General features: G+C 35.8%; 1 protein-coding gene across 3 annotated transcripts in view; it reads left to right on the forward strand.

The window, feature by feature from the left end:
• Ugt8 (UDP glycosyltransferase 8) overlaps window positions 1-25,362 on the forward strand; it is a 73,085-nt gene that overhangs the window by 39,691 nt on the left and 8,032 nt on the right. For all 3 annotated transcript variants that reach the window (XM_052179297.1, XM_052179296.1, XM_052179298.1), the window contains exons 3-4: window positions 22,564-22,706; window positions 24,113-24,189. In XM_052179297.1, the coding sequence (XP_052035257.1) occupies window positions 22,564-22,706; window positions 24,113-24,189 (220 nt within the window). The remainder of the gene's footprint in view (window positions 1-22,563; window positions 22,707-24,112; window positions 24,190-25,362) is intronic.

A 25,362-nucleotide genomic window follows, 5' to 3' on the forward strand; every position in this document is an offset into this window, starting at 1 on the left:
GGCTGCATACTTAGGTGAAGAAATCCAGACTCACTCATCAAAATAAGTCCAGAGTATTTTTCTACAAACTGAAGCTAGCCTTTAGAATGTTTTGAAACATTTTTATGTGTGTAGCCCTTTTGTCTATATGTATTGCTGTGCAGTATAGTAGTTATGCAACGCTTGTGGAGATGAGACAAGGGCGAGGGATTCCTGTGACTGGAGTTACAGATGATTGTGAGCTTCCAAGTGGGTATGGGAACAAAACAGGTTCTTAGCAAGTGCCCTCAACTACTGAGCCATTTCTCAGCTCCCTCAACAAATTATTTTAATGCCAACGTTATCCAGAAAAATATTTTAATACCTATGGAAGTCAACAAATATTTTATGAATTTTTCAAATATCCCCCTATTCATAAGCAAAGCAAATGGTAAAGGATGATAACTGTTTAATTATTTATTATGGTGGTTCTTTCTTAGGAAAGAACATATGCTAATAGATTAGAGGGTAGTTTAAGGTTTATGATACTCTCTAGAATAAATTCTTGGTGGAGGACTATTACAAATGCAAGTATAATTTTTAAGTATCTTTATATTTTTAATACATTGTAAGAAATTAAATCAATTATTTTAAAAAGAATAGTAGGCTGAAATATATAGCCTTATACATTATTTGTACAAGATTAATATATATTTAAACCTCTAACATTTTTCTCAAGATCACCTATCTTGTAGAGTATGCATATGAATAAAATAATGCATAATTCTTGCTGTAAATAGGAAAAACAGCCTATGCTTTTGTTTTTGTTTTTTTTTTAAGTACTTTGATTTTATTCTATCTCATCAGCAATGCCCATCCTGTGTCCTTTAGGTTTCCATATAAATTTTATTCAGTTTGTCATTTCTGTAATATTCAATATTCACTGTGCTTTCAATTGGGATGGTGTTGAATCTGTAATTCAACTTGGAAAGAATTGGCATTATTGAGTTTTCCCAGTCCATGAAGATGATGTAAATCTATTAATTTGGGTCTTTTCTGATTCCTCTGAAGTTTTATGTATATGTATATAGTGTGTGTGTGTGTGTGTGTGTGTGTGTGTGTGTGTGTGTATGTATTTAGACTCCATATTTTATTCCTCCCCACCCCTGGTCCACCCTCTGAGTGTTCCATATCCTGTACCTACTCCCTACACCCCTTACTCCACATGGATGTCACCACCTCAGCCCCACCTGACCTCTAAACTCCCTGAAGCCTTCAGTGTCTTGAAGGTTAGGTGCATCATCTCTGAATGAACACAGACCTGGCAATCCTCTACTGTATGCATGTTGGGGCCTTCATATCAGCTGATGTATGCTGCCTATTTGGTGGTCCAGTGTTTGAGAGATCCCGGGGGTCCCATTTAAATGAGATTGCCAGTCCTCCTACAGGATTGCCCTTCTCTTCAGCTTCTTTCAGCCGTCCTTAGTTTAACAACAGGGTTCGGCTGCTTCTGTCCATTGGTTGGGTGCAAATATCTGTATCTGACTCTTTCAGCTGCTTGTTGGGTCTTCTGTAGTATGGTCATGCTCAGTTCTTTTTGTGTGCACTCCAAAGCCTCAGTAATAGTGTCAGGCCTTGGGACCTCCCCTTGAGCTGGATCCCATTTTGGATCTGTCTCTGGACCTTTTCCTCAGGCTCCTCTCCATTTCCATACCTGTAATTCTTTCAGAGAGGCACAATTATGGGTCAGAGTTGTGACTGTGGGATAGACCCCCTCTCCCTCATTTGATGCCCTGTCTTCCTGCTGGAGGTGGACTCTTTAAGCTCCCTCTTCCTGTTCATAATTTCATCTAAGGTCTTTCCCTTTGAATCCTGAGAGTCTCTCATATTCCAGGTCTCTGTTGCATTCTGGAGGGTCCCCCCAATCTCCTATCTCCTGAGGCTGCCTGTTTCTATTCTTTCTGCTGGCTCTCAGGGCTTCAGTCCTTTTCCCTCACCCAATACCATATCATGCTCCCCTCCCCCCCCCAACTCCCCTCCTTCAGCTCCATCTGCTTTCCCTCCTAGGTCTCTCCCTCCCTCCCTCCCCATTTGTGACTGCTTTGTTCTTCCTCCCAAGTGGGACTGAGTTGTCCTTACTTGGGCATTTCAGCTTGTTGACCTTTTTGAGTTCATGTGGGGGCAAGAAGGCAAGAGACCAAGAAACCAAGAGCAAGAGAGGGAGGAGGGGGCAAGCAGCCCCTTTTAGAGTGGGTCAGGCCTACCTGGCTGTTGTCAGGTAACTGGGTGGAGCATACCTGGCTGTTGCCAGATAACTGTGGGGTGGTCCAAGTTGTAACAAAAATATCCAGCCTGAGCAGGTTTTAGGGATGTTGCTATATCCTAACTCATTCTTTATTTTTCTTATTCTGTCTTGTCTATAATAATTCATTGAAGTCACCATGTACAGCACTCTGCTATTTAAAAGCTCTCTCTCACGACCAAGAGCAAGGGGTTTTTCCTGCTACTATTATGGCTGACATTTTAGTTCATTCTAATCTTTTGCATGCTGAATAGTTTTCTATTTTATTAGAAAGTATATCTTTCTCAGTAGCTGATATTTGGATTTTAAAACTATCATTTGGGAGTTTTTAGTTGGTTTCATGGCATCAATATTTTCCATCCTTTCTCAGGTCTACTGTTATCCTCATTTATTTTCTACTATAAATTTTCTAGTTTCCAATCCATGGTCTTTGTTGAAGGTGATCTTCCTGATGCTTCTACATATAGAACAAAATAACCAGTCCTTCATATATACATCCTTGAAATAGTCTGTCTCTTTTATAAACAATATTTGCTGAAGGCTTCCATATGAAAGACTGCTAGATATTGAGAATACAGAGTAAGATGCCTTAGTGCATGAAGCTTCCAAACAATTCACATGTGATCTAAACAGTTTCTAACTCTCTAGGATTCCAATGTTGGCCTAATTTGTGAAGAGAAACAAGAGAAAATAAAAGATAGCCATCTCTTATACCTTCCTTACCAGATTCTAGTCATTTCATCCATCCATTAAATATCAACAGATGCATATTCATTGTCCAGATGCCTTGGCTGAATGCGGAACTAACTATAGTCCTCCAAAAGGTCTGGGGAGGATCTACTATCTCCAAGCCTGACTTTATGGGCTTTCCAGTGTCCATGGTTCATTAAACCTAAAACAGGTAGATTCTGGGATTTTATTAATTTTCAGTTAATTTGTGTCATGAATTTTCCTGGTTTTTTTCATTTTTTTATTTGTTCCTGCTCTTTTAATGTGTCTTATTCCACCCCCACACCAGCATCTGATTTATTTTTAGTATTTCTATGAGCAGAGACTGCTTGGTGCAAGAGTGAGCATAGACTGACACAGACCAACATGAGCTTAATAGTACTTTCACTGTTATTAGTTGTACATCATGCAAAGTTACTTTATTTTCTTGATCTATGAAGCCTTTATCACTGAAGTAAGAAAAACAATTCTGTTGTAAAAATAGACGATGAGTTCTGTTGAGTGACTGGCACAGTGAGTCTTTCAATGCCTGATAAGTAGTTTCTTTCCTAAACATGGCAGGACAGTCACATAGAAGAAGGGATCTGGGATAGGCCAGTGTTCTGCTGGGCTTACATGCACGTCATACTAGTGCACTTTCCATGTCACTGTTAAAATATCATAGGTTGATATTTCGTAGAAGAGAATTCCTCATGGTCCTAATTTCAAACTATTTTTGGGGGGTGGAGGTTATACATTTTTAGTAACATCATATACCTAGTCACATCAAAAATTAAAAATTTAAATGTTAAAAACATATAATTACTCCAGGTTATATGTTACCAAAATTTCTTTAAAACGTTGAAAATATAGGATCACCAAAAAATAGGCTACGCACATCTTGAAAACAAAGCCCTGATTGTTGTGACAATTTGTTCATTAGCATATTTTCTTTGCAGGAGTTCTAATAAATGTTAGAATATTGTTCAAAGAACCTAACAGGCAAAATCTTAACTTAATAGAGGGTAGTACTTGAGGTAAATTAATTTGTAATGAATTTTGTCAGTTGATGATGGCACAACCCCCAACCCCATCCCCTACTCTTTTTTTGGGTAGTATAGCTTTATAAATAATTGTGTTACTTCAAAACACAATGTGGTCCCTCTTGGCTCAGTCCAAATCCATACTTTAACTTATATTGTATAAATCATAGATTCTAATTTGTAGGAGTAATGTGAAAGTTATTTTATATTTTAAAATATTAGACTTGGAAAAGTGTACTCTTTTAAGCAGAAAAAATAGTCTAGTACCTTCACATCTCAATTGATGTCAGATACAAGTTTATTCTTACAACAATTTTAAACATTTAATTGTAATTAAATGTTTCTACGAAGTATATGCTCCCAAAAAGTCTTGAAAACAATATATTCCTTTTGAACTAAAATAAATACTTTCTTTATCATACACCAACAAAAGTAAAACAGTAAGCTTTAATCCAGTTGCTTACAAACTAAATAGTTGTGGCAGGATGGGCAAGTAAATTGAAGTTCTACTTATTGAAACGATCAGAACTGAGTTTACTCAGCTGTCGATGCTGGGTAGGTGATTCAACAACATGCAGCTGTTCAGTCAAGTGAAAGTAGAGGGAGCAAAATATTTACAGCTCAAGGTGATATAAGGTTAGAATTAGTAGAATAGCCTTATACTGAAGAGAAAACATCAGTAAACTTCTACACTCTACATTATAATCATCTGTACATTGGGATACTAATATGTATCAGCCATGCCATTACACGTTGTGGTTATAACTTACTCTATTTTGTTATGTAAACTGCAAAGCATTACTGTAAAGTAGATTTTTCTCTTTAAAGGATGGGAATAGAACACCATTTTTTGTGCTTGTTATTTCAGTGTTATTTTATTCTGTATGTTTAGTCACAATCTGAGGTTAGAAACTTTCAAGGCAGAACTCTGTTGCTAAGAGTCATATTTTTTCTGATTTGTTTATATTAAATAATACAAACATATTAAATAATAAAAATAAGATTTTTTAGATAAAATGATGACAATGGTTTTGTCTACCATTAGGCTTTCATATTCAAAAGGACAGAAATCAATGGTTAAAATATATTTTGGAATCTAATAGTTATTAAATAATAGCCAGTGATACAACCTGTGAATCACTTGACTTTTATTTGGAATAGGCAAGAGTGTTGTTGACAAATAGCACTAAATTCTGCAACAAGAAGTTTTCTGTAAGTTCTCTGCTTTCTATTTGGTTCTAATAAAGAGGGAGCATGTGAAGCTTAGAGAAAAATGTTATACTACATGTGAAGATAATAATATTAAAGGACTTTTAGGTAATACTATTTTAGAGTATAGTTCTCTATTTCCTTGTGTATTTCTGAATCCTGTTCACATACATACCACGTACTCAGTAAAAAAAAAAAAAGTGAATACATTTATAATTTTTGTCAGTTTGTCAAAGAAACATTGTAAGAGTTTATTAATTTCTTCCTGTGAGCTAGAGCTTTACAGGGTTTGAGAGATATAGAAAGAATAGTACATTTCCTCCAAAGGACTCTTTAGGAGAGAATTGAGTAAACACACAAGAATGCAAAGATAAGGTTCCTCGTCATATTTAATATGAATAATAAAAAGAAATATTGCAAGAGATTCACAATGGATCTCTAAAAGCGTTAGCTTGGAGATGCCTCTGGTAGACACACTTAAATTTCACTGTTTGGCAAAATTTATAGGAAAGGTCCTGGAGTGTCTCTCATGTGGCTCATTGTTCCTGATCATTCTTACTGCTATGCTTCAAAGTTTCCTTGCTACTTTTGAAGAAATACACATGTAATGTGATCTTTAAACAGAGCTTTCCACTACCCAGTTTTAGTGGCACATATCTATAATTCTGGCGCTCAGGCAGCTGAACCAGTAAGGCTGTGAATCTAAGACTAGTATGGTTAACAAGGTAAGCTGTATAAAACAAGACATTGTATAAAAAATTAAAAGTAAATTTCCCATGAAGTTTATTAGTGACTTAAAACAAATGTGCCATTTAGTGTGAAAAAGTCCATTTATTTTTCTTTTTACTGGTTAAAAAAAAAGTTGATAAAAGACATTAACTATGTGAAATTTACTAGGAAAATGGTAACTTCTCATTGAATTGCACTGAATGCATGCATAGATTATTTGTGTTGTACAAAACACCTCAGCTCCACTTGATTGTGAGATAAAAAGTGCAGAGCACAGCAGAACTGCTGTCCTCCACAGCAACAGCACATAAAACGCCTTTGCTGCTTTAATGAGCAAATTAGTTTCCCAGCAATAGTATTTATTGCCTAGGGCTCCATGGCAGGGAATGGGGAGAGAGGGAGGAGGAAAGGAGGGTATAGGGAGAGAGAGAGATTTTAAGTACATAAATATAATCTGCTCAGTCTTTATAATATTGCTCATATGTATATTTTCAGGGCTGACCATGTGGCAGTGGATAGCCAGTTAGTGTGCTATTATTACTTGGAAAAAACCATTTCTCCAGTTTCTACTTCTTTCTTTGTTTTTGTATGTTAATCCTTAGATGGTAGAAAACATTTTATGGCTCTTAGTAGATTAGCTTAAGTATAACAGTAGATTTTCTTTTGTTTAATTTTTAAATTTCATTTTATGTCTACATATTTGCCTATGTGTATTTATTCACACCGGATGCATGTCTGGTGTTTTTGAAGGTCAGAAGAGGGAATCATATGTCCTTAAGCAGAAGACAGAATGTACAAGCTGTGAAATAAATTTGGGTACTGTGTAAGATCTTGCTGAAGCATCTCAGAGGACATTCTTAATAGAATAGTTAGTAGGTATCAGTTAGTATTGTTTATTTTTTCTCATTTTGGAAAGAATCTGTAGCATCACCTTAATGGTGCCTTTCTTTTGAGGCCTTTTCCTGACTAGTCTGTGATTTCCTTGCTTGAGTACTGTTATTCTTCACTATGTAGGATGGAATGTCATTGCTACATTTGAAGCTATTTGAACAGATCAAAGTGACACATTTATGTGCAAGGAAGATATCTTGCCTGTAATAAGAAAATAGTATTTAGATGATTTATATACATTTTTATAGAGTAGCAGCCTATGTGAAATAGTTTGTTCTTCCTCATTTTCCCCACTTAGTTTAGTTAGATCCAGTGTGTATAATAAGACTTTTACTCAGAGTTTGTGTAGCAGTTTAAGGGAAAGACATTAGTTTTTAAATATTGCCATTATGGCACAAAACTGAGATTTACTTATGTAATTTATTTCATTATTTCATAGATGTTTAAAAAAATACTTGGAACAAATGTTTAGACTCCAGTAGCAGCATAGAAAGTAAAATAATATCTATGGATTAAAGCAGGACAAAAATAGAGCAAAACAGTCAACTAAAGAAAAAAACCAAACAACCAAAAAACTAACCAACCAACCACAATCACCACCACCACCACCACCAACAACAACAACAACAACAAGTGTATCATAGGAAACAGTGGTTACTAACTGTAGCACTGCAGCACTGCAGCACTGCAGCACTGGCTGAGAGTTCCTCCTGTACAGTACTGTTATCATCTCATCATTGTAAGTGGGAACTTTATTCTGGTGAGAAACTTTAAATGACCTTTAGATTGTCTCATAAAGTATATGCTCACATCAGCATTTTGTAATAAAGGCCATTGGTGAGGAACTTAATACACATCTTCTTATGACCTCCTTTTAGTTGCTATCTTGTAGTGATCAGATGAAAGGGAGTAATAGATGGATGAGTCAGAGACTCTGGCCGGGAGAATCTTGCATCTGACTGACTAGCAACCAGGATGTTTCTTTATTTATACAGATTCTATAAGAGAGACAAGCTTCATTTCAAAAGAAATACAGATCATACCATTTTGTTGCTAGACAAGTGTTACAAGTACAGAGAAGTAGGTAGTATCAATCTCAAATCATTTTAGACTACGTGAGCATTTATGACAATACGATATTCTACTCTTCAGGAAAGTTAACCATTAAACAGAAAAATATCTGAGTCCATCTAGATGAGTTTCCAAACCTTGAACAGTGCACAGTGGTTGAAGTACAATTTGTGAGAGCCTGGCTTAAAAGTTTGAAAACTCTCCCAGGCTGTAGGCTCTTGTTCTACTCATTTGTTTTCTCTTTCGATTTTAGTTAAAAGACCTCACTGGAGCTTACCAGTCTTCTTATGATTGGCAAATTCTTATGTTTTATATTAATTTTATATTATTTATATATTATCAAATGTTTTAGGCAAAGTAACCTTGTTATGAAGTTTTTATTTTCTGGGGGCAATATCCTGTGGACTACACATAGGAAGAAGCCTGTAATCTGATCTGTTACCAAATCTCTTGTTTCTGAGTTTGCTGAGGGGCTGGTGTGCCAAAAAAGAAGTGGGGAGTAATCTTTTTTTTTTTTTGTACTATTCATAGTGCCCATTGCAAGGAAGACTCCTGAGTAGAGCTAGATAAGGTTGCTTTCTGAGAGCAGAAATAATTCTCTGAGGAAAAAACATAACTGAATCATAATGTAAAATGTTCCCTACAAGGCAACATGTAGAGATCAGAAACCCAAAGTGAAAGATAGCATAGTAGCTAAAACAACATTGGACTCAGCTTTGCTGGACTGTGTCAACAGCTGTGCTAGCTTCATGGCTCTCAGTGTTTTCCTAGTCATGGCTGCACCAGTACACATTGTTTCCCTCCCCTTTGAGAACTGTTTTTATATACAGTTATTTAAATTCAGTGAACAGTGATCTATTCAATGAGTAATGGTTCAAAATTGTGAACTATTCATTTAAAGCAGTGGTGTTTTGGACCAGTGGGTTTTTAAGCTACACTTGATTGGTATGCAGAGCTTTTCCCAAGATGAGTTCACAACAGAGATTATACCCTGGAGGACCTTAGGCTCTAGGATCATTGATTCCCTCTGCCCAGGGGGCCAAAGGATATGTGGTGATTAGCTGAGTGGTCACACTTACTGCCTTTGGAATTGAGACATGCCTAAATAGTCTCTAATCTCACCTGCATGATGTCCTCTGGGACCATTGCAGTTCAACATCCAAACCCTTCTTTTGTATGAGATATATTTTATTTTTTTATAATATTTTTATTTTCTATATTCTTTGTTTACATTCCAAATGATTTTCCCTTTCCCAGATCCCCCCTCCCCATATGTCCCATAAACCTTCTTCTCTCCATCCATTCTCCAATCACTTCCCTCCTTTTTCTCTGTCCTTATATTCCCCTCCAATGCTAGATCAATCCTTTCCAGGATCAGGACCCTCTCCATACTTCTTCATGGGAGTCATTTGTTATGCGATTTGTGCCTTGGGTATTCAGAGCTTCTGGGCTAATTAATATCCACTTATCAGAGATTGCATTCCATGTGTTTTCTTTTGTGATTGGGTTACCTCACTTAGGATGATATTTTCCAGATCAAACCATTTGCCTAAAAATTTTGTGAATTCATTGTTTCTAATTGCTGAGTAGTATTCCATTGTGTAAATATACCACATTTTCTGTATCCATTCCTCCTTTGAGGGACATCTGGGTTCTTTCCAGCTTCTGACTATTATAAATGAGGTTGCTATGAACATAATAGAGCATGTGTCTTTATTGCATGCTGGGGAGTCCTTTGAGTATATGCCCAGGAGAGGTATAGCAAGGTCCTCTGGAAGTGTCATGTCCAGTTTTCTGAGGAACCGCCAGACTGATTTCCAAAGTGGTTGTACCATCTTACAGCCCCACCAGCAGTGGAGGACGTGTTCCTCTTTCTCCACATCGTTGCCAACACCTGCTGTCTCCTGAGTTTTTGACCTTAGCCATTCTGACTGGTGTAAGGTGAAATCTCAGGGTTGTTTTGATTTGCATTTCCCTAATGACTAATGATGTTGAGCACTTCTTAAGGTGCCTATGAGATGTATTTTAAAAGCTTACATTCTTTGAAACATTCTCATTGTTGCTATCTCTTACAAATATATGAAATCATTTTTAACATTAAAATATATGCTCTTAACTTAATAGTAGTAGACAAGCATTTCTACTACTATGATTGCATTTTATAGGTCTATTACAGTTGCTGTCCTGGTGGTACTTTCTACTTCTGTTAGTAGAGTTTTAAATCTATTTGTCAGGTACCGGGATCCAGAATGAACTCATTTAATAAATTCAGGGATTTTTTAAACTTTAAATTCTCTATAAGCTGTTTTTTAACTGATCATGCTCTTTTCTTTCATTGGTATAGCAAAACAATTTTCATGGACATGTGCATTTTCTTTCTGTTCCACAGTTCTTATAATTGCACATTGGACATACTTTTCTTCTCTAAATAGTTCTTTTTTTAAAAAAAAAATCTTCTACCCCCAAGTCTATTTAGTAACATAAATTTCCCTGCTTGAAATGAACCTCTCTGAAACTTTTAAGTTCATTGATCCTGAGGACTATAACTCTGTCAGAACTTGACAAGGCCTTTAGATCATTATTCACATATTGTTTTATCATAGATATTAATTTAGAGGAACATGATGATTATTCTTTTTCTTCTAATTTTACATTCTAGTGGATAGTCTTCTGAAATGAAGTATATCATAAAAATTTGTGAACATTTAGAGCTATAGAGATTTGAAATTTTTGATTGATTGAACCTGTCTTAAATGAGAATTCTTTAAAATATTCTTCTAGAATGCTAAAGCTGTTTTTCTCTAGTCATGTTTGTCTGGTGCCAATTCAAAGTCTCATGATGCCATTTCATTTCTTGGGTAATGTGACATACAATTTCAAAATCAGGAACAATGACAGATAAATGCATAGGTACATAGATACACACATAGATATAAAATGTCTGTTCTCTCATTGAAATGCTCCAACTGGGATTCCTTTTAGAGTTTGCTGCAAGTATGCCTCAGCTAAACAGTTACTCTCAGATGTTCACTGTTAAAAAAGGAATTTGTTTAGTGATGCAGAGAATGCATTGGTCACTGGTACCTTGGAAGTTGGTGGAGAGAACATGATTTGATGTCTAAAAATTCATCTCTCATGTGTCCTTTGAATTATTAGTTAACTTTCAATAATACCTAAAATGCTGGAATATAACTTAAATTGTCTGAAATTACCAGATATAGCAATATTATATGGGGAAAATGCACATTGATTTCTGGGAGGGAGGGGGGGCGGGAAGCTACACCTAAGATTTTAGAATAAATTCTTTAACTATTTGGTAATGTATATCCATCTACAAAATGATTATAGAAAATAATGATTTTCTATAAATGAATAGAGAAAAATCTAAGACAGAAGATACATTTTGGATGAAATTTATTCTTGATGTCTTAAGTTCAAGAAAAATAAAGTCTCTGAAAGGATATGATGTATGTAAATAATATATAAGCAGTTTGTGTCTGAATAGTGCCATAGATATGTGTAGCAAAGTAGAAAAATGAAGAATGCATGATGAATTTTGGCAAAATCAGATAAGGACTGGTACAGTAGGTAGCATGGGAGCTGACCTTGAATGATTTGTTGAGTTTGGGTAGATGAAAGTACTCTCATGTGCAGAAAATCTGTGAGCAGAGAGCCCAAGTTAGCAAAACCAGAATAAGCTAAGAGAATGGATGGTCTTTAGTACGGTTTGTGATCCTTGGACGAACCATCGGAATTTTAAATGAAATAAAAAGAAGTTGAGAACTTGAGCATCAAGTAGGGATTAAAGATTGAATAAAACTTTTGAATATAGTGTTTCAGATCGGAAAGTGATCTTTCACAAGAAGGCCCAGAATAAATGAAGGAAATAGGTGAGAAAGCCCATCACTATTGTCTGCTCAAAGATAATTTCTCCCATAGACTTCTCTACCTTCCCTACAGTATTCACAAAATGAATTGGTCATGGAATATAAAAAGAGGAGACTAATTCACATTTTAGTGCTATAGAATTGGCAGTGTAGTACATATTGATTGGATGTTCTTTCCAGCCATTTCCCTAGAGGATCTAGCATTGCTAGTTGGGGTTGAAGTGGTGTTAGATAACTACACTTCATTCTCTACATATATAGCCATGACAGAATCCAGATAGAATTCTTTTCTTTGCCTAATCATCATATTATTTTTCCAATACAGTGAGGTTTACTATTTTCTTTATATAAGGTTATACATGGAAGAATATACAGTTTCAGCAGGTGGTTACTTTCGTTCAGCATGTTTCTATTCAAGGCACACATGCTTCCCCTGAGATGACCAACTACTCATCCTGAAATCAATGTACCATTACTTCTGGGTCATTACCTTTATTGTATAAGATAATTTACTTCCTGTATAAATGGATAAAGCTATTACTTAAATGAGGAGTAAGAGGGAGAAGGGCATATATTACATTGTCACTCATGCCAAAAAGTGGACCAAAGCTTTCTCCAGCTTCCTTCAGTTTATACAGTGTTCATATAATTAGAGAGGAACACTTGAGCTGGTGGAAATATCTATGAAGCTATGGATATCTGGCCTTTGTATAGCAGAAGATGGACTATTTCATAAAGCATTTGAGACCAACTGACTTATGTGTTACCATCAACCTAGAAAGATCTGTTTGAGTGATTACCTTGGTAATTATGTGTTAGACTAGTTTTAAACAAGTTCTCACTTTTCTGTTTTGCTCTATGCTGGCTTATAATTTAGAATCACTAAATACCAATGTCATAATACTAGAAAAAGCATGTCTAATACTTAATGATGAAGTTCTTATGCTTTGTCTTTTTACTATTTTATTTAAGTCTAAATATTTTTTATAATGGATTCTGGAAAGATTTAGCCTATAACCTGGAATTGATTGTCATCAAATTATTTCTCTGGCAATACAACTTTGAAATCAGTAGAAAAGTAAGATATAACCCCCAAGTATTTAACATAAGTGAGCTTTCTAAAATTTAAATTTATTATTTCCAAGGAATCCATTTGGTTAGCACAGGAAGTAATACAGCAAAGGCAGTGTTAATTCCCTGTTAGTGAAAGCCAGGAATCTGGGTTGGACTTTGAACTCCCAGGCAGGAAACCATATCTTGCTCTTTTATATTCCTGGCGTAAAGATCCACACACATAAAATGTGGCCGATACAAGTTTGTTTAACAGTGATTACATCATTGATGAAATCAATATGCCTGGAGAGTAAATAAAGGCATTGTATCCTTTCCCTTTAAACTATAAGTAGTACACATGTCCATGGTTTTACAGCGTAATTTTGCTGTTTACTGAGACAGGAGATTAAGGAATGTGTTCTAGGCTGCAGACCTTTACTTGGCGCTCGTTCAGGAAGAAAGGTAACTCATGCATCGTGGTCTCTTCTCTCGTGCACATGCTCATTTCAAATCTGTTTCCAGATCACTAGCCTCCGTACATCTTTTTATATTCCTGCAATATAAGAAAGATTTACATATCATTTTGAGAGACTTTCTTTTCTAGTGGGTTTCCTTTGTTTGCTTGGTATCTGCTCTTTTGTTTACCCAGTGTACTTCCCACAGCATCTCAACACCTTGCTATGCTCATATCCTTGGGATGTCAAAAATGCTTATCTGCAGTTTGCTGAAGGTCTGAAGAACCTTGAAAATCTAGCTTTCCTCAAAAGGTTTCAAATTTTGCTTACTTTTTTAATTGTAACTGTGCTGGTAAAAATTGAAAGCGTACTGGAAAGGAAAAAAGATACTTCAGTATCTCGGTGGAAATGAATGTCTTTCAGGGTTTTTTATTCTCTCAAATGTTCAGTGTTAGGAAGAATTAGCTATCACCTTGACATTGATCTTTCTAATGCATCTTTAGTTGCTGCTTAAATTCCTAGATAAACTTGGAAAGCATTTGAATTTTTTAAAAAACTTGACAACTTTATACTATATGAAAAACATTGTACTATTTTTCCTTTATGTATTTATTATAACTAGCTTTATTCTGAGGAATGTAAAATGGTAACAAAATGTAAAGAAAATACCTTGTTTTAGTAGGACTGTCTTTTCTTATCTTTCCTTTCCTTGAGATGCATGTCTTTTTGTCCCTTAATTTGTTTATTGCTTATTAGACATCTCAGCTAGGAAAAAGAGCAAGCTTTTTTTTTTTTTTTTAGCTGACAGAGTACTTTAAAAACATTTGATCCCATTTGATCTCCATGTCCTGTGATGTATTACCTACACTTATGGAAGAGAAGAAGCCAGGCTTCTAGTGACTTGATTATCATCAAATAGCAAGTTGTAGAAATGGACTTTGAGGAAAATCTGTTCATAAGCATAAAACAGTGGTCAGTACATGTTCATTTTGAGGAGTGTGTGTGTGTGTGTCTTTGTATGTGCTTACTGGTGCTGATATGCGGAGATCAGAGATTGACATCCAGTGCCTTTTGTTTTATGATACATGGTCTCTTAGAGATACAGAGCTCAGAGATCACCATCTTGGCAGGGCTGACTGCCACAGTTTGCCTACTTTCATCCCCTAGTCCTGGGGTCACAGCCAGGTCCTAGCCCATCTGACTTTTGCAGAGGTGCTGAGACTCTGAACTTAGTTCCTCTTGCAGTAAGGGCTTTATCTCATGCTCTCTACTTCTACCTAACCCTAACTTTTATTTTTTTATTGATAATTTTTATTTAGTAAGTCTTGTTAAACTATTCTGGTAGTATTCAAAATCATAAGATGCCTGAGCTCTTTTTAAAAGATTTTATATCAAAATATTTGCTGTTATTTAGTTGCTAAATTTTACAAAATAAATATTTCAATTATTTGCAGCCCACCTGATCTAAGCAGAACATTCTTTATATCAGACATGGTAAAAGAGAGGGGGAAAAAAGCCCTATTGATGTTGGTGTTGGTAACAACAAAAGTGCCCTCAGCTCCCTCCCCCTTTTCTTCTATTGCCATCTTTGTGTAGGACTCTCTCACAGTCCACGCATTCTTTCCCTCAGAATGCATGGGGCAGACAAAGGATGCAGTGTTAAAAGTTTTCTTGCCTGTGCTGACCCTTTCTCCAGGCTCCCAGTTTTGGGTAGAGAAAGAGGTATAAGTTCGTATCACTGGGTGCCAGCAGGACATACCTAGAGCTAGTTTGTTCCTAGGTATCAGACATGAATATCCTTTCTAAGTTTGGAAGATTTGATACCATCAGAATGGAACCTCAGTGAAGATGGAGGCAGAACTGCACTGTCCAATATTTAGTTAATCTTTTATTGGTTCAGAAAGAGTTAACTCTAGGGGTTTAAATGATCTAAAATTAATAGTAGTCTTCTGTTTGCTTTTGGATAGAAAATGGAACATCAATTATTCAGTAATGGTCTCTGAAAAGTTGAAGAACTAGCTAGGTTCTTATACTGTCCATGACTTCTCAACATCCATCATGTAGAAGTAGTACCAAAAAAATACTGAAATTGTTATACTTTTAGATCACTACTCTGCTATATTCTTTAACTCCCATTGTACCCAGTCTCCTGTCACAGTGCCCAGGCTGAACAGCACTAGATAAAGTAAGTGGACTAGTAAGAGAACAGCACACACAACTCCCTACTTCCTGTTTCTTATGACCAAGGGAAGCCATTTGGTATATAGTTGATCCAGAGAAAGGAATCTGGCAAATAGAAACCAAATAACTATATAATTATGTGGTAGCTGTTAAAGAAGGCAGATATTTTAACATATAGCAATGATTATTATAAGCAAACATAATTATTTTCCTTATGCATTCTTTACTGTAAAAATTTTAGGGAAACTTACTTAACACTGCAAGAAGATAATATGTTTATTTTTATTGTGAGGTTTTCTTTCCAGAATGCTCATACACAGAGAGAGGAGAGAAAGGAAGAGAAGGTGGCACAAATCTGGCAATTATATTGTTTAGACATGAAGTTATTTTTCAACATAGAGTGGGGTATGATCTAACATCTGTGTTACTATGTTTATGTAGAATATTTGGTGCATTGTTTTGATCATTGGGTTTCATTTCTATCTAGAAGATTGGAGAGTTATTCCCTTGGGGGTTTGATTCCCAGAACCCTTAGGTATGAGTATCAGTCTTAGACATAGTGATGTTTGAAGCCAAGCATCTCTTCTCTATGCTGCTCTACCACCTGGTGGTATAGAGTGCTATACTGACAACTGGATATAAAGGATGGTTAGGATTTCTAAATTTATATTTCCTGTGAAATGGAATACATATTCTATGTCTATGTGCATAAATATTCACAGTGCATATAAGTAGCATTATTTTGAGTTTAAAATTAATTAAAATGTATCAAATGTAGAAATAACCAAATTGCAAAATAAATGTAATAAGAAAAATTAAACCATGCAAACATTAAATTATATTATAAAATAGCAATAAATTTCAGAATTAGCAGGGATGACAGATAAGTGGATCAGAGCAGAATTTAGAAAGCAAGATGGTTTGAAAACATCCAATGGAAAAAAGATAGCCTTTTCAACAAATGGTGCTGGTTCAACTGGAGGTCAGCATGCAGAAGAATGTGAATTGATCCATCCTTGTCTCCTTGTACTAAGCTCAAATCCAAATGGATCAAGGACCTCCACATAAAGCCAGACACTCTGAAGCTAATAGAAAAGAAACTGGGGAAGACCCTTGAGGACATCGGTACAGGGAGAAAGTTTCTGAACAGAACACCAATAGAGTATGCTCTAAGAGCAAGAATTGACAAATGGGACCTCATAAGGTTACAGAGTTTCTGTAAGGCAAAGGACACCATCAAGAGGACAAATCGGCAACCAACAAATTGGGAAAAGATCTTCACCAATCCTACATCAGATAGAGGGCTAATATCCAATATATATAAAGAACTCAAGAAGTTAGACTCCAGAAAACCAAACAACCCTATTAAAAAATGGGGTACAGAGTTAAACAAAGACTTCTCACCTAAAGAACTTCGGATGGCGGAGAAGCATCTTAAAAAAATGCTCAACTTCATTAGTCATTAGGGAAATGCAAATCAAAACAACCCTAAGATTTCATCTTACACCAGTCAGAATGGCTAAGATTAAAAATTCAGGAGACAGCAGGTGTGTGAGAGGGTGTGGAGAAAGAGGAACATTCCTCCACTGCTGGTGGGGTTGCAAATTGGTACAACCACTCTGGAAATCAGTCTGGCAGTTCCTCCGAAAACTGGGCACCTCACTTCCAGAAGATCCTGCTATACCACTCCTGGGCATATACCCAGAAGACTCCCCACCATGTAATAAGGATACATGTTCTACTATGTTCATAGCAGCCCTATTTATAATTTCCAGATGCTGGAAAGAACCCAGGTATCCCTCAACAGAAGAGCGCATGCAAAAAAATGTGGTATATCTACACAATGGAGTACTATTCAGCCATTAGAAACAATGAATTCATGAAATTCTTAGGCAAATGGATGGAGCTAGAGAATATCATACTAAGTGAGGTAACCCAGACTCAAAAGGTGAATCATGGTATGCACTCACTATTAAGTGGATATTAACCTAGAAAACTGGAATACCCAAAACATAATCCACACATCAAATGAGGTACAAGAAGAAAGGAGGAGTGGCCCCTGGTTCTGGAAAGACTCAGTGAAACAGTACTCAGCAAAACCAGAACGGGAAAGTGGGAAGGGGTGGGTGGGAGGACAGGGGAAGAGAAGGGGGCTTACGGGACTTTCGGGGAGTGGGGGGGCTAGAAAAGGGGAAGTCATTTGAAATGTAAATAAATTATATCGAATAAAAAAAAAAGAAAGCAAGATGGTGACAGTTTGAATCACGGAGGAGATGATGACCGTTTGAATCTTTGAGATGAAATATTCTATGCATTGTACTGAGCAAGCAGACTAATGGGATGATTGAAAATAATGATGGAGGCAGGAATGAGAGGCTAAGGCCTGGGTATTGTTGTGGATTAATGGTATACATAGCTAAATAACTAGTTACAGAGTTGTAGGAACTGCATAGCAAGATCTTGCCTTAAAACAAAACTGATATAGGACTCTCTCTTATTATTCTAGATCCATGGAAATAAAATTCTCTTAAGTTCTATATGGATGGAAAGGGAATACACTAAAGAGCTCATACTGCTGAATTACTGAAAGAAAATACCACTTGAGTGTGAATCATACAGTGGGAAAAGATTGCTGAGAAACCCAGAGGCTACTTAGATTGTATTCTTTATGAAAAAAAATTGAAAGAAAATTGCAAAACTATAAAATAGGTGAACATTAAAATAATTTCTTTTAATGTTTAAGGTTACATTGTTGGGTCTTAGCATTTAATAGAATGCTTGTAGATGATATGAACATTTGGAATTTGTTTTCCTCTGAAATAAGGTGAAACATTTTTCTGGAATGTTTTTGCAGTTTAACATTCTCTGGGGGCAGTTTTCCCAAGAAAACTGTTTATGTATAAGTGGCCTCTGGGTTTCTCAGTTTTATGTATATTTCTGTTTATTTGGTTTTTATACTAACCCTTTTAATATGTTCTAAATTCCTTCTAGTTTATTGTTTCACTCTGTATTCTCTGTAGTGTGTTTGATCTTTAGTGAGCTCCATCTGTTTGTGACTTCTGTTCTCCCTGACTCAGGAAGACCATTCTGGAGTATGACAAACAGATTCCTTTGTGTCTACCAATAAATCTTCTGTTTTATTCAGTATAACATTTTTATCCTTCTGTGATTTATGATCTGTGAAAGTATAGGAAGACGTATTTTCCCTAGACCTATAGTTTTATAACTCCTTTACTCTCTGATGAAAATCTCAAGCTCACATCTGACAGCAGTTTGCCCCCATCAGCCATCATCATTGCTCTGTCCTGTGAGCTAACATTAAGAGACATAATTGCTCTAGGCTCTGGGGACACAATAATACCTGGAAAAGTAAACTGCCTGTGCTTCTCCAAAATTCCTTAGTCTTTTTGTGTATTTTCATTTTTAAATGAGTTTATATGTGTAATGCACATGTGATTTTTTTGCCCATGTGTGTGTAGTTATGTGTGCAATACACCTGCATGTGATTGCATGCATGCAGAGACCAGCTGCAGACAAATCATGCCTCAAGTTTATTTTGTGACAGGATCTTTGGTTGACTTGGCTACAGAGGTAGCTAGCATATACCCAGGGTCACTCTATATACGGTCCCAACACGGATTAGTATAGTGGATTTATGCCCAGCTATGGATCTGAATTTCGGTCCTCATTCCTCAGAGAAAGGAAGTTTCAATGTACTTTTGTATTTTAAGATAATAAATTTTGCAGTCAGGTTTTTTATATATAGCACGTGTTATTCTGAAATTAATTTTCTTAAAGAACCTTCACAGAATCATTTAAACATATCATTGATGAATTCTTATATTCTAGAAGATATTGTCAGTGTATACATAGGGGAGGTGTTAGCTAGAGCTTCCCAACTCATTAGAGATAGAGACACCTTTTTCTCATGAAATCCCAGTTTATGCCTTTGCTGTAGGCTTAGCGGCCTTAACCTCCTTGTAACTTCTAACTCAAATGTGTTTTCTGTGTGTCTCTCTAGCCAAATCCAAGTCTCAATCCCTTCAGTTGTCCCATTGTTCATCTATCAAGTCAATATTCTGTGCACTTGTGGGGATCAGAAACCATTGTGGTGAATGGGTTCAATTAAGTAGAAGCCAGGTGTCTACCCATTCCCCATCTGTACTCAGGACATTCTTTTTACCTCTTTTACTTCCAACCCAGTTTGGATATCACCCTGAAGCCACACTGTCTCTTGTAAGCCAAAGGAAGTACTACTGAAATACTGACAACTTTTCCTGTAGGTTGTAGGTAACTGTATGCATACCAACTTGTTCTACTTCCTTGCCTGTTAGTAAAGACTAAGCAAATACATCCTTATTATGGTTAATAATTGTGGAAGGAAAAGGGAGAAAAAGATACTGTGTGTGTTTCTTTTTTATTTGATGTTTTCTTTATTTACATTTCAAATGTTATCCCCTTTCCTGGTTTCTGCTCTGAAAACCCCCATCCCATCCCCCCTGATTCTATGATAGTGTTCCCCGACCCAGCCCACTCCAGCTTCTCCATCCTGATATTCCCATACACTGGAGCATCAAGGCTTCACAGGTCTAATGACCTCTCCTCCCATTGAGGCCATTCTCTGCTACATATGCGGCTGGAGTGATGGCTCCATTTATACTCTTTGGTTGGTGGTTTAGTCCCTGGGAGCTCTGTGGGGTCTGGTTGGTTCATATTGTTGTTCTTCCTATTTAGCTGCAAACCCCTTCAGCTCATTTTGTCTTTTGTCTAACTCCTCCACTGGGAATCAAGTGCTTAGTCCAATGGTTGGCTGTAAGCATCCACCTCTGTATTTGTCAGGTTCTGGCAGAGCTTCTCAGAGACAGCTATATCAGGCTCCTGTCATCAAGCACTTGTTGGCATCCACAGTAGTGTCTAGGTTTGGTGTCTGTATGTGGGATGGATCCCTAGGTGAGGCAGTCTCTGGATGGTCTTTTCTTCAGTTTCTGCTCCACACTTTGTCTCTATATTTCATCTGGTAGGTATTTTGTTTCCCCTTCTAAGAAGGACCAAAACATACACATTTTGTTCTTCCTTCTTCAAGTTGTCTGTGAATTGTATCTTGAGTATTCCAAGCTTTTGGGCTAATATCCATTTATCAGTGAGTGCATACCATGTGTGTTCTTAAGAATTTCATGAAGTCATTGTTTTTAATAGCTGAGTTTTGTGTGTGTGTGTGTGTGTGTGTGTGTGTGTGCGCGCGCGCGCGCGCGCGCGCGTGTGTTTCATTTCATTTCGTGCCAAATAAAAACTTGAGAAGTGTTTTTTAGTTTTTTAAACTAAATTTTACTAAAATTCTGGAACTTTTAAATCTTTTTGACAGAAATGACATTATTTCTGTGAAGCTTCTTGCTTCTGAATAAACTTTTTTCCAAATAGTATTGATCCTAAAATTGAGTGGTAGGTTGTAACTTACATGAAGGCAAGACAGGGAAAAGGTGCCACATTTTCTGCATTCTCTATGAAGCATTTGTATATATCTCACATATGCCTGCCTCAGAACTGTGCATAAAATTAAATTGAGAATAGATTTGCTTCTCCTTCTTACCTAGAATCTAGAGATTAGAATCTAGAGATAAGCTTGGGTTTTTTATCATGTGAGATAAGGCTTGGTAAATGTAACAAAATGGTAGTTTTGATAGAAAATTAAGATAGGTTGTTTCTTTTTTACAATTTTAAATCAAGGTTCCTAGAAAGTAATGCTAAGATAGGTTTCTACCCAACAATCAAAGTATGATTAGTTCACTGGCTCTATCATTCACTCTTCCTCTTACAGTATTTGATTCTCTAATTAATTTGGGATAAAAACTGTGATTCTTCCATTCCTCCTCTAGGAATGCAATGTCATAAAGCACCTTTAAACAAGTATCATTAAATAAAGAAAACTGTATGTCACATGTTCTTTTTATATAGGCAAGTGGTGCCAGTGTAACATGAGTCTTACCATGTAGTGGGTCCTTGGCTGTGGATCAGTGTGTTCTAAAAAGTGGTATGAAACTGTAAAACCACAGCAATCCACTGATACTGAACAGAAAGGCAGGGTCTGTGTAATGGTATTGACAGCAGGGCCTAAACCACAAATACTACTACAAAACTGAGTCACACTTTTGTTTTGATGACTGTCAACACCATACCATTCAGTAGTCAGTAGGGCTGTCCTTAAGGGAGTTTTGTGCCCTCAAATGTTGCTGGACCCATTACTGTCCATACAGTAAAACGCCTCTACATCTTTGAGAAAGATTGATTCACCTGGATGACCTGCCATTAACCTAAAACTTGTGCTTACAGAACATAACTAACAGGAGTGCTACCCATGTAAGAAACTGCTTTCATTTTTGTGCATATCATCCACCCCAGCCAAAATGTGAAAAGACTCACTGAGGAGTATAGCTGAAGGGGACAGCACATAGTCAATTGAATCATTTGCTTGTATTCTCACATTTCTAACCGGGGGTGGATTAACTCTTAGAATGTTCTGACTTTTGAGGACTTAGAATGTCCTCTCAGCTATTGTTTTTTGAGTTGATACAATTTGAAGAAGGACAGGGAGAGGGGAGGGGGAGAGAAGAAAGAAAGACATACAGACACACACATGGGGTGGGGAGAGAAAGAACAAAAACATATGCCATCCTAATTCAGTGAGCATTGTTAGAAGAAATAAATTTTAAATTTCATTTGTTTTATGTCTATGAGTGTTTTTCTTACATGTATGTGTGCAGAGTATATAAATAACTATTATGGGCATAGAGCAGAAGAGATTGCCATATCCTAGAAATTGTAGTTATAGACAGTTATGTGTGTGTATTGGAAACTGAACCCAAGTCCTTCGCAAGAGTGGTAAATGTCCTTTATAGCTGAAAAACTTCTCTATCCCCTGACATAAACCTTTTGTAGTTTTTAGAGGAAAATTCCATGTGCTGTTCTTACTTTGTTGTTGTTTGTATAAGGAAATTATATGAAGATTTTTCAAAGTACAGTTTTAATTTTGCTGACTTGTATTTGTCTTCATAAAACTATTTTCCATATTTTTGTTTCAGGATCTGCAAAGGTGGGTAAATGGTGCTCAGGAACATGGCTTTGTCTTGGTGTCCTTTGGAGCTGGTGTCAAGTATCTGTCAGAAGACATTGCTAACAAACTGGCAGGAGCTCTGGGGAGATTGCCTCAGAAAGTGATTTGGAGGTAAGGTCATGATAATTCAGGTTGATTTTTTTTACTGTTGAAACCCAGTATCTCCTTATTTAATCTTCTTGCCCTTGTGGAGCATGGCATATTGATTTACTGGCTAGATTAGATGATCTTGAGGTTTTATTTTTTTTCTACTGCATTGAAATCCAAAACTAATTCATAAAGGACTGTCTGTAATTACTAAGATAATGGCATAGAATATATTTAGAATACGTTGTGGAATAAGATAATCTATGTTGAACTTAGTTTTATGTTTCCTCTAGCCGAAATCCCCATTTTTTTCTTATTTTTAAAATTCAGTTGTAATTTCATGCCTGTCTATATATATTTTTTTCAAATCAGTTTGGAATAAGGTAGTTAATTATGAATGAGTAAATGACTTAAATACTTCATTAATCCAGGTACTTTGTACTCTCCCTTTAATATCTCACCTAGATCAATATTTACAGACTCTGAATCTAAGAGACTGAGTTTCTAAAACTCTCAGTACCTTACCAGCCAATTAATATTGGCTAAGATAAATTCTGGGGTACATTCCAGCCTCCACTGAAGGCCCTGTAGCATGGAATCAAGTCTGAATACTTGAATGAGCATGAATTTATTTGCAATCCTGGAGCTCAGGGGATATATTAGTGAATACAACTCCACAGAAAGTAAAAAGGGTCTACCAAGACATTATATATACTTTTAATTGTCTAGGCTTTATAAAAACTGTGTCAGGCTGGGCTAGGAAATGGGCACTGACTGAACAGAACTTCCCCCTTCTTACTTTAGTTCCATTGGGATCTCTCTATCAGGCTTGTTACTTCAGAGCATTCTTGTACCTTATTGAGGATTCTTGTTGTCTTCATAGTTGTCAGGTACATTTGAGGTTCACTACATAGAAAACAGCCTAACTATTGCTTTGCTCTGCCACTCTCTGTGGATCCAAGGCAATGAAGCATACTCTCTGCTGCCTTTCAGTGCTGGCACTGGCTTACAAGGATGGAAGTTAGTGATAGCTCAGTGGTGGTTGTTTCTCTTCTCTCTGCGTACTTGTGTAGAATTGAGTTTAGCAAATATTCATTTGGGTCCCCACATCTCATATATATATATGTATGTATATATATATATACATATATATATAATTTATATATATCATATATATGTGATATATTATATATAATTATATATATATTTAGAATTATTAGAAGATAATTACATATGTATTTAGAATTATTAGAAGAATAAGTAGACTTTATCTGTCTATATGTGGTATATTTTTATTGATACTAAACCAAAACTTTACTCAGAAGAGTATCAGTAATTTATCATACAACCTAACATTCGTAAATTTACAAAATAAATGCATCTTATAAAGCTTCATTTCTGAAAGATCTCCTGTATGGTATCTATTTTAGATTTTCTGGAACCAAACCAAAGAACCTAGGAAACAACACTAAGCTCATAGAATGGTTGCCTCAAAATGACCTGCTTGGTAAGTCAGTAGCTGCTCGTGCTTGACTGATACGTGAACATGATGTTAGTACAAGAGTGGTTTGGAAAGTGTGTGTGGTGTCATTCTTACCTAGTACTTCAATTCTCAAAATTCAGACTGATCTAGAATTTTATTTGTTATAAAATCATTTGTAAAATGCAGCTACTGAAATCTATAATGAAATATTTTAAACAATCACCCAATTTTAATGTCCATAAAACATACATTAAATTCTATAAGCTAGTAGCAATATATAAAGCTATATCTGATTAGGTTAGTTAATAACAACAGTTAAATTAAAAACAAAATCAAACTGATCTTATATTAATTTACAGATATATCTAAATCATAGATAATTTTGGAGTTATTCACTTATCTGAAACAAAAAAAGGCTGAAAGTCAGGGAAATATTTAAGTTTAATTTGATCACTGGCCTTAATTATTCCTAAATTACTAGGTAGTTTTGGTAAATAAACATTTGTTTTAAATTTTTATTTATTGTAATTTTGGTCTTAAACACAAAATTTATATTGATTATATGCTTATCTTTTAAGTATGCCTAAATATAAATTATTTTACTTTGTTTAATGAGTACAGACAGTAAAAATTAAATTTTTTATTAAATTTACTCATTAAATGCCATGTCAGCCCTTACTGTGTAATAAAGAAATGATTAGAAAGGTGTTGCTCTGAGCAATATTGACTCACACTTATGCATAATTAATTCTAAATATTAAATAAAATGACATTTTAAAATTATCTTAACATACTAGTAACAACCTTAAACTTGCTTTAAAATATATTTTCTAGATGCTACAATGATCTTAAGAGCCAGACTCTTTTTTAATTTATTATTATTATTATTATTATTTCATTTAAAAACAGTTTAGTACTTGTACTCAACTATATATCTTTGAAGTCTTGCCTCTAGCTTCCTAGTGCTGAAATCACAGTTGTATGCCACCAAATAGTTAAATAATGGGGGGGGGGTGTTCAGTCACTGAGGATTGAGTACAGGACCTCACATGATTGGCAAGCACTCTGCCATTACCATTTCTACCCACAAATCCAGCTATTTCAGTTTTTCACTGTAAAATGGTAAAAAACTTTTATACATAATTCCTTTCTACCTAACCCATTCAAAATCTAATAAATGAAACTGAGTAAAAATAA

This window comes from Apodemus sylvaticus, chromosome 4 (assembly GCF_947179515.1).
Source record: "Apodemus sylvaticus chromosome 4, mApoSyl1.1, whole genome shotgun sequence".
In the NCBI taxonomy this organism is placed as follows: domain Eukaryota; kingdom Metazoa; phylum Chordata; class Mammalia; order Rodentia; family Muridae; genus Apodemus; species Apodemus sylvaticus.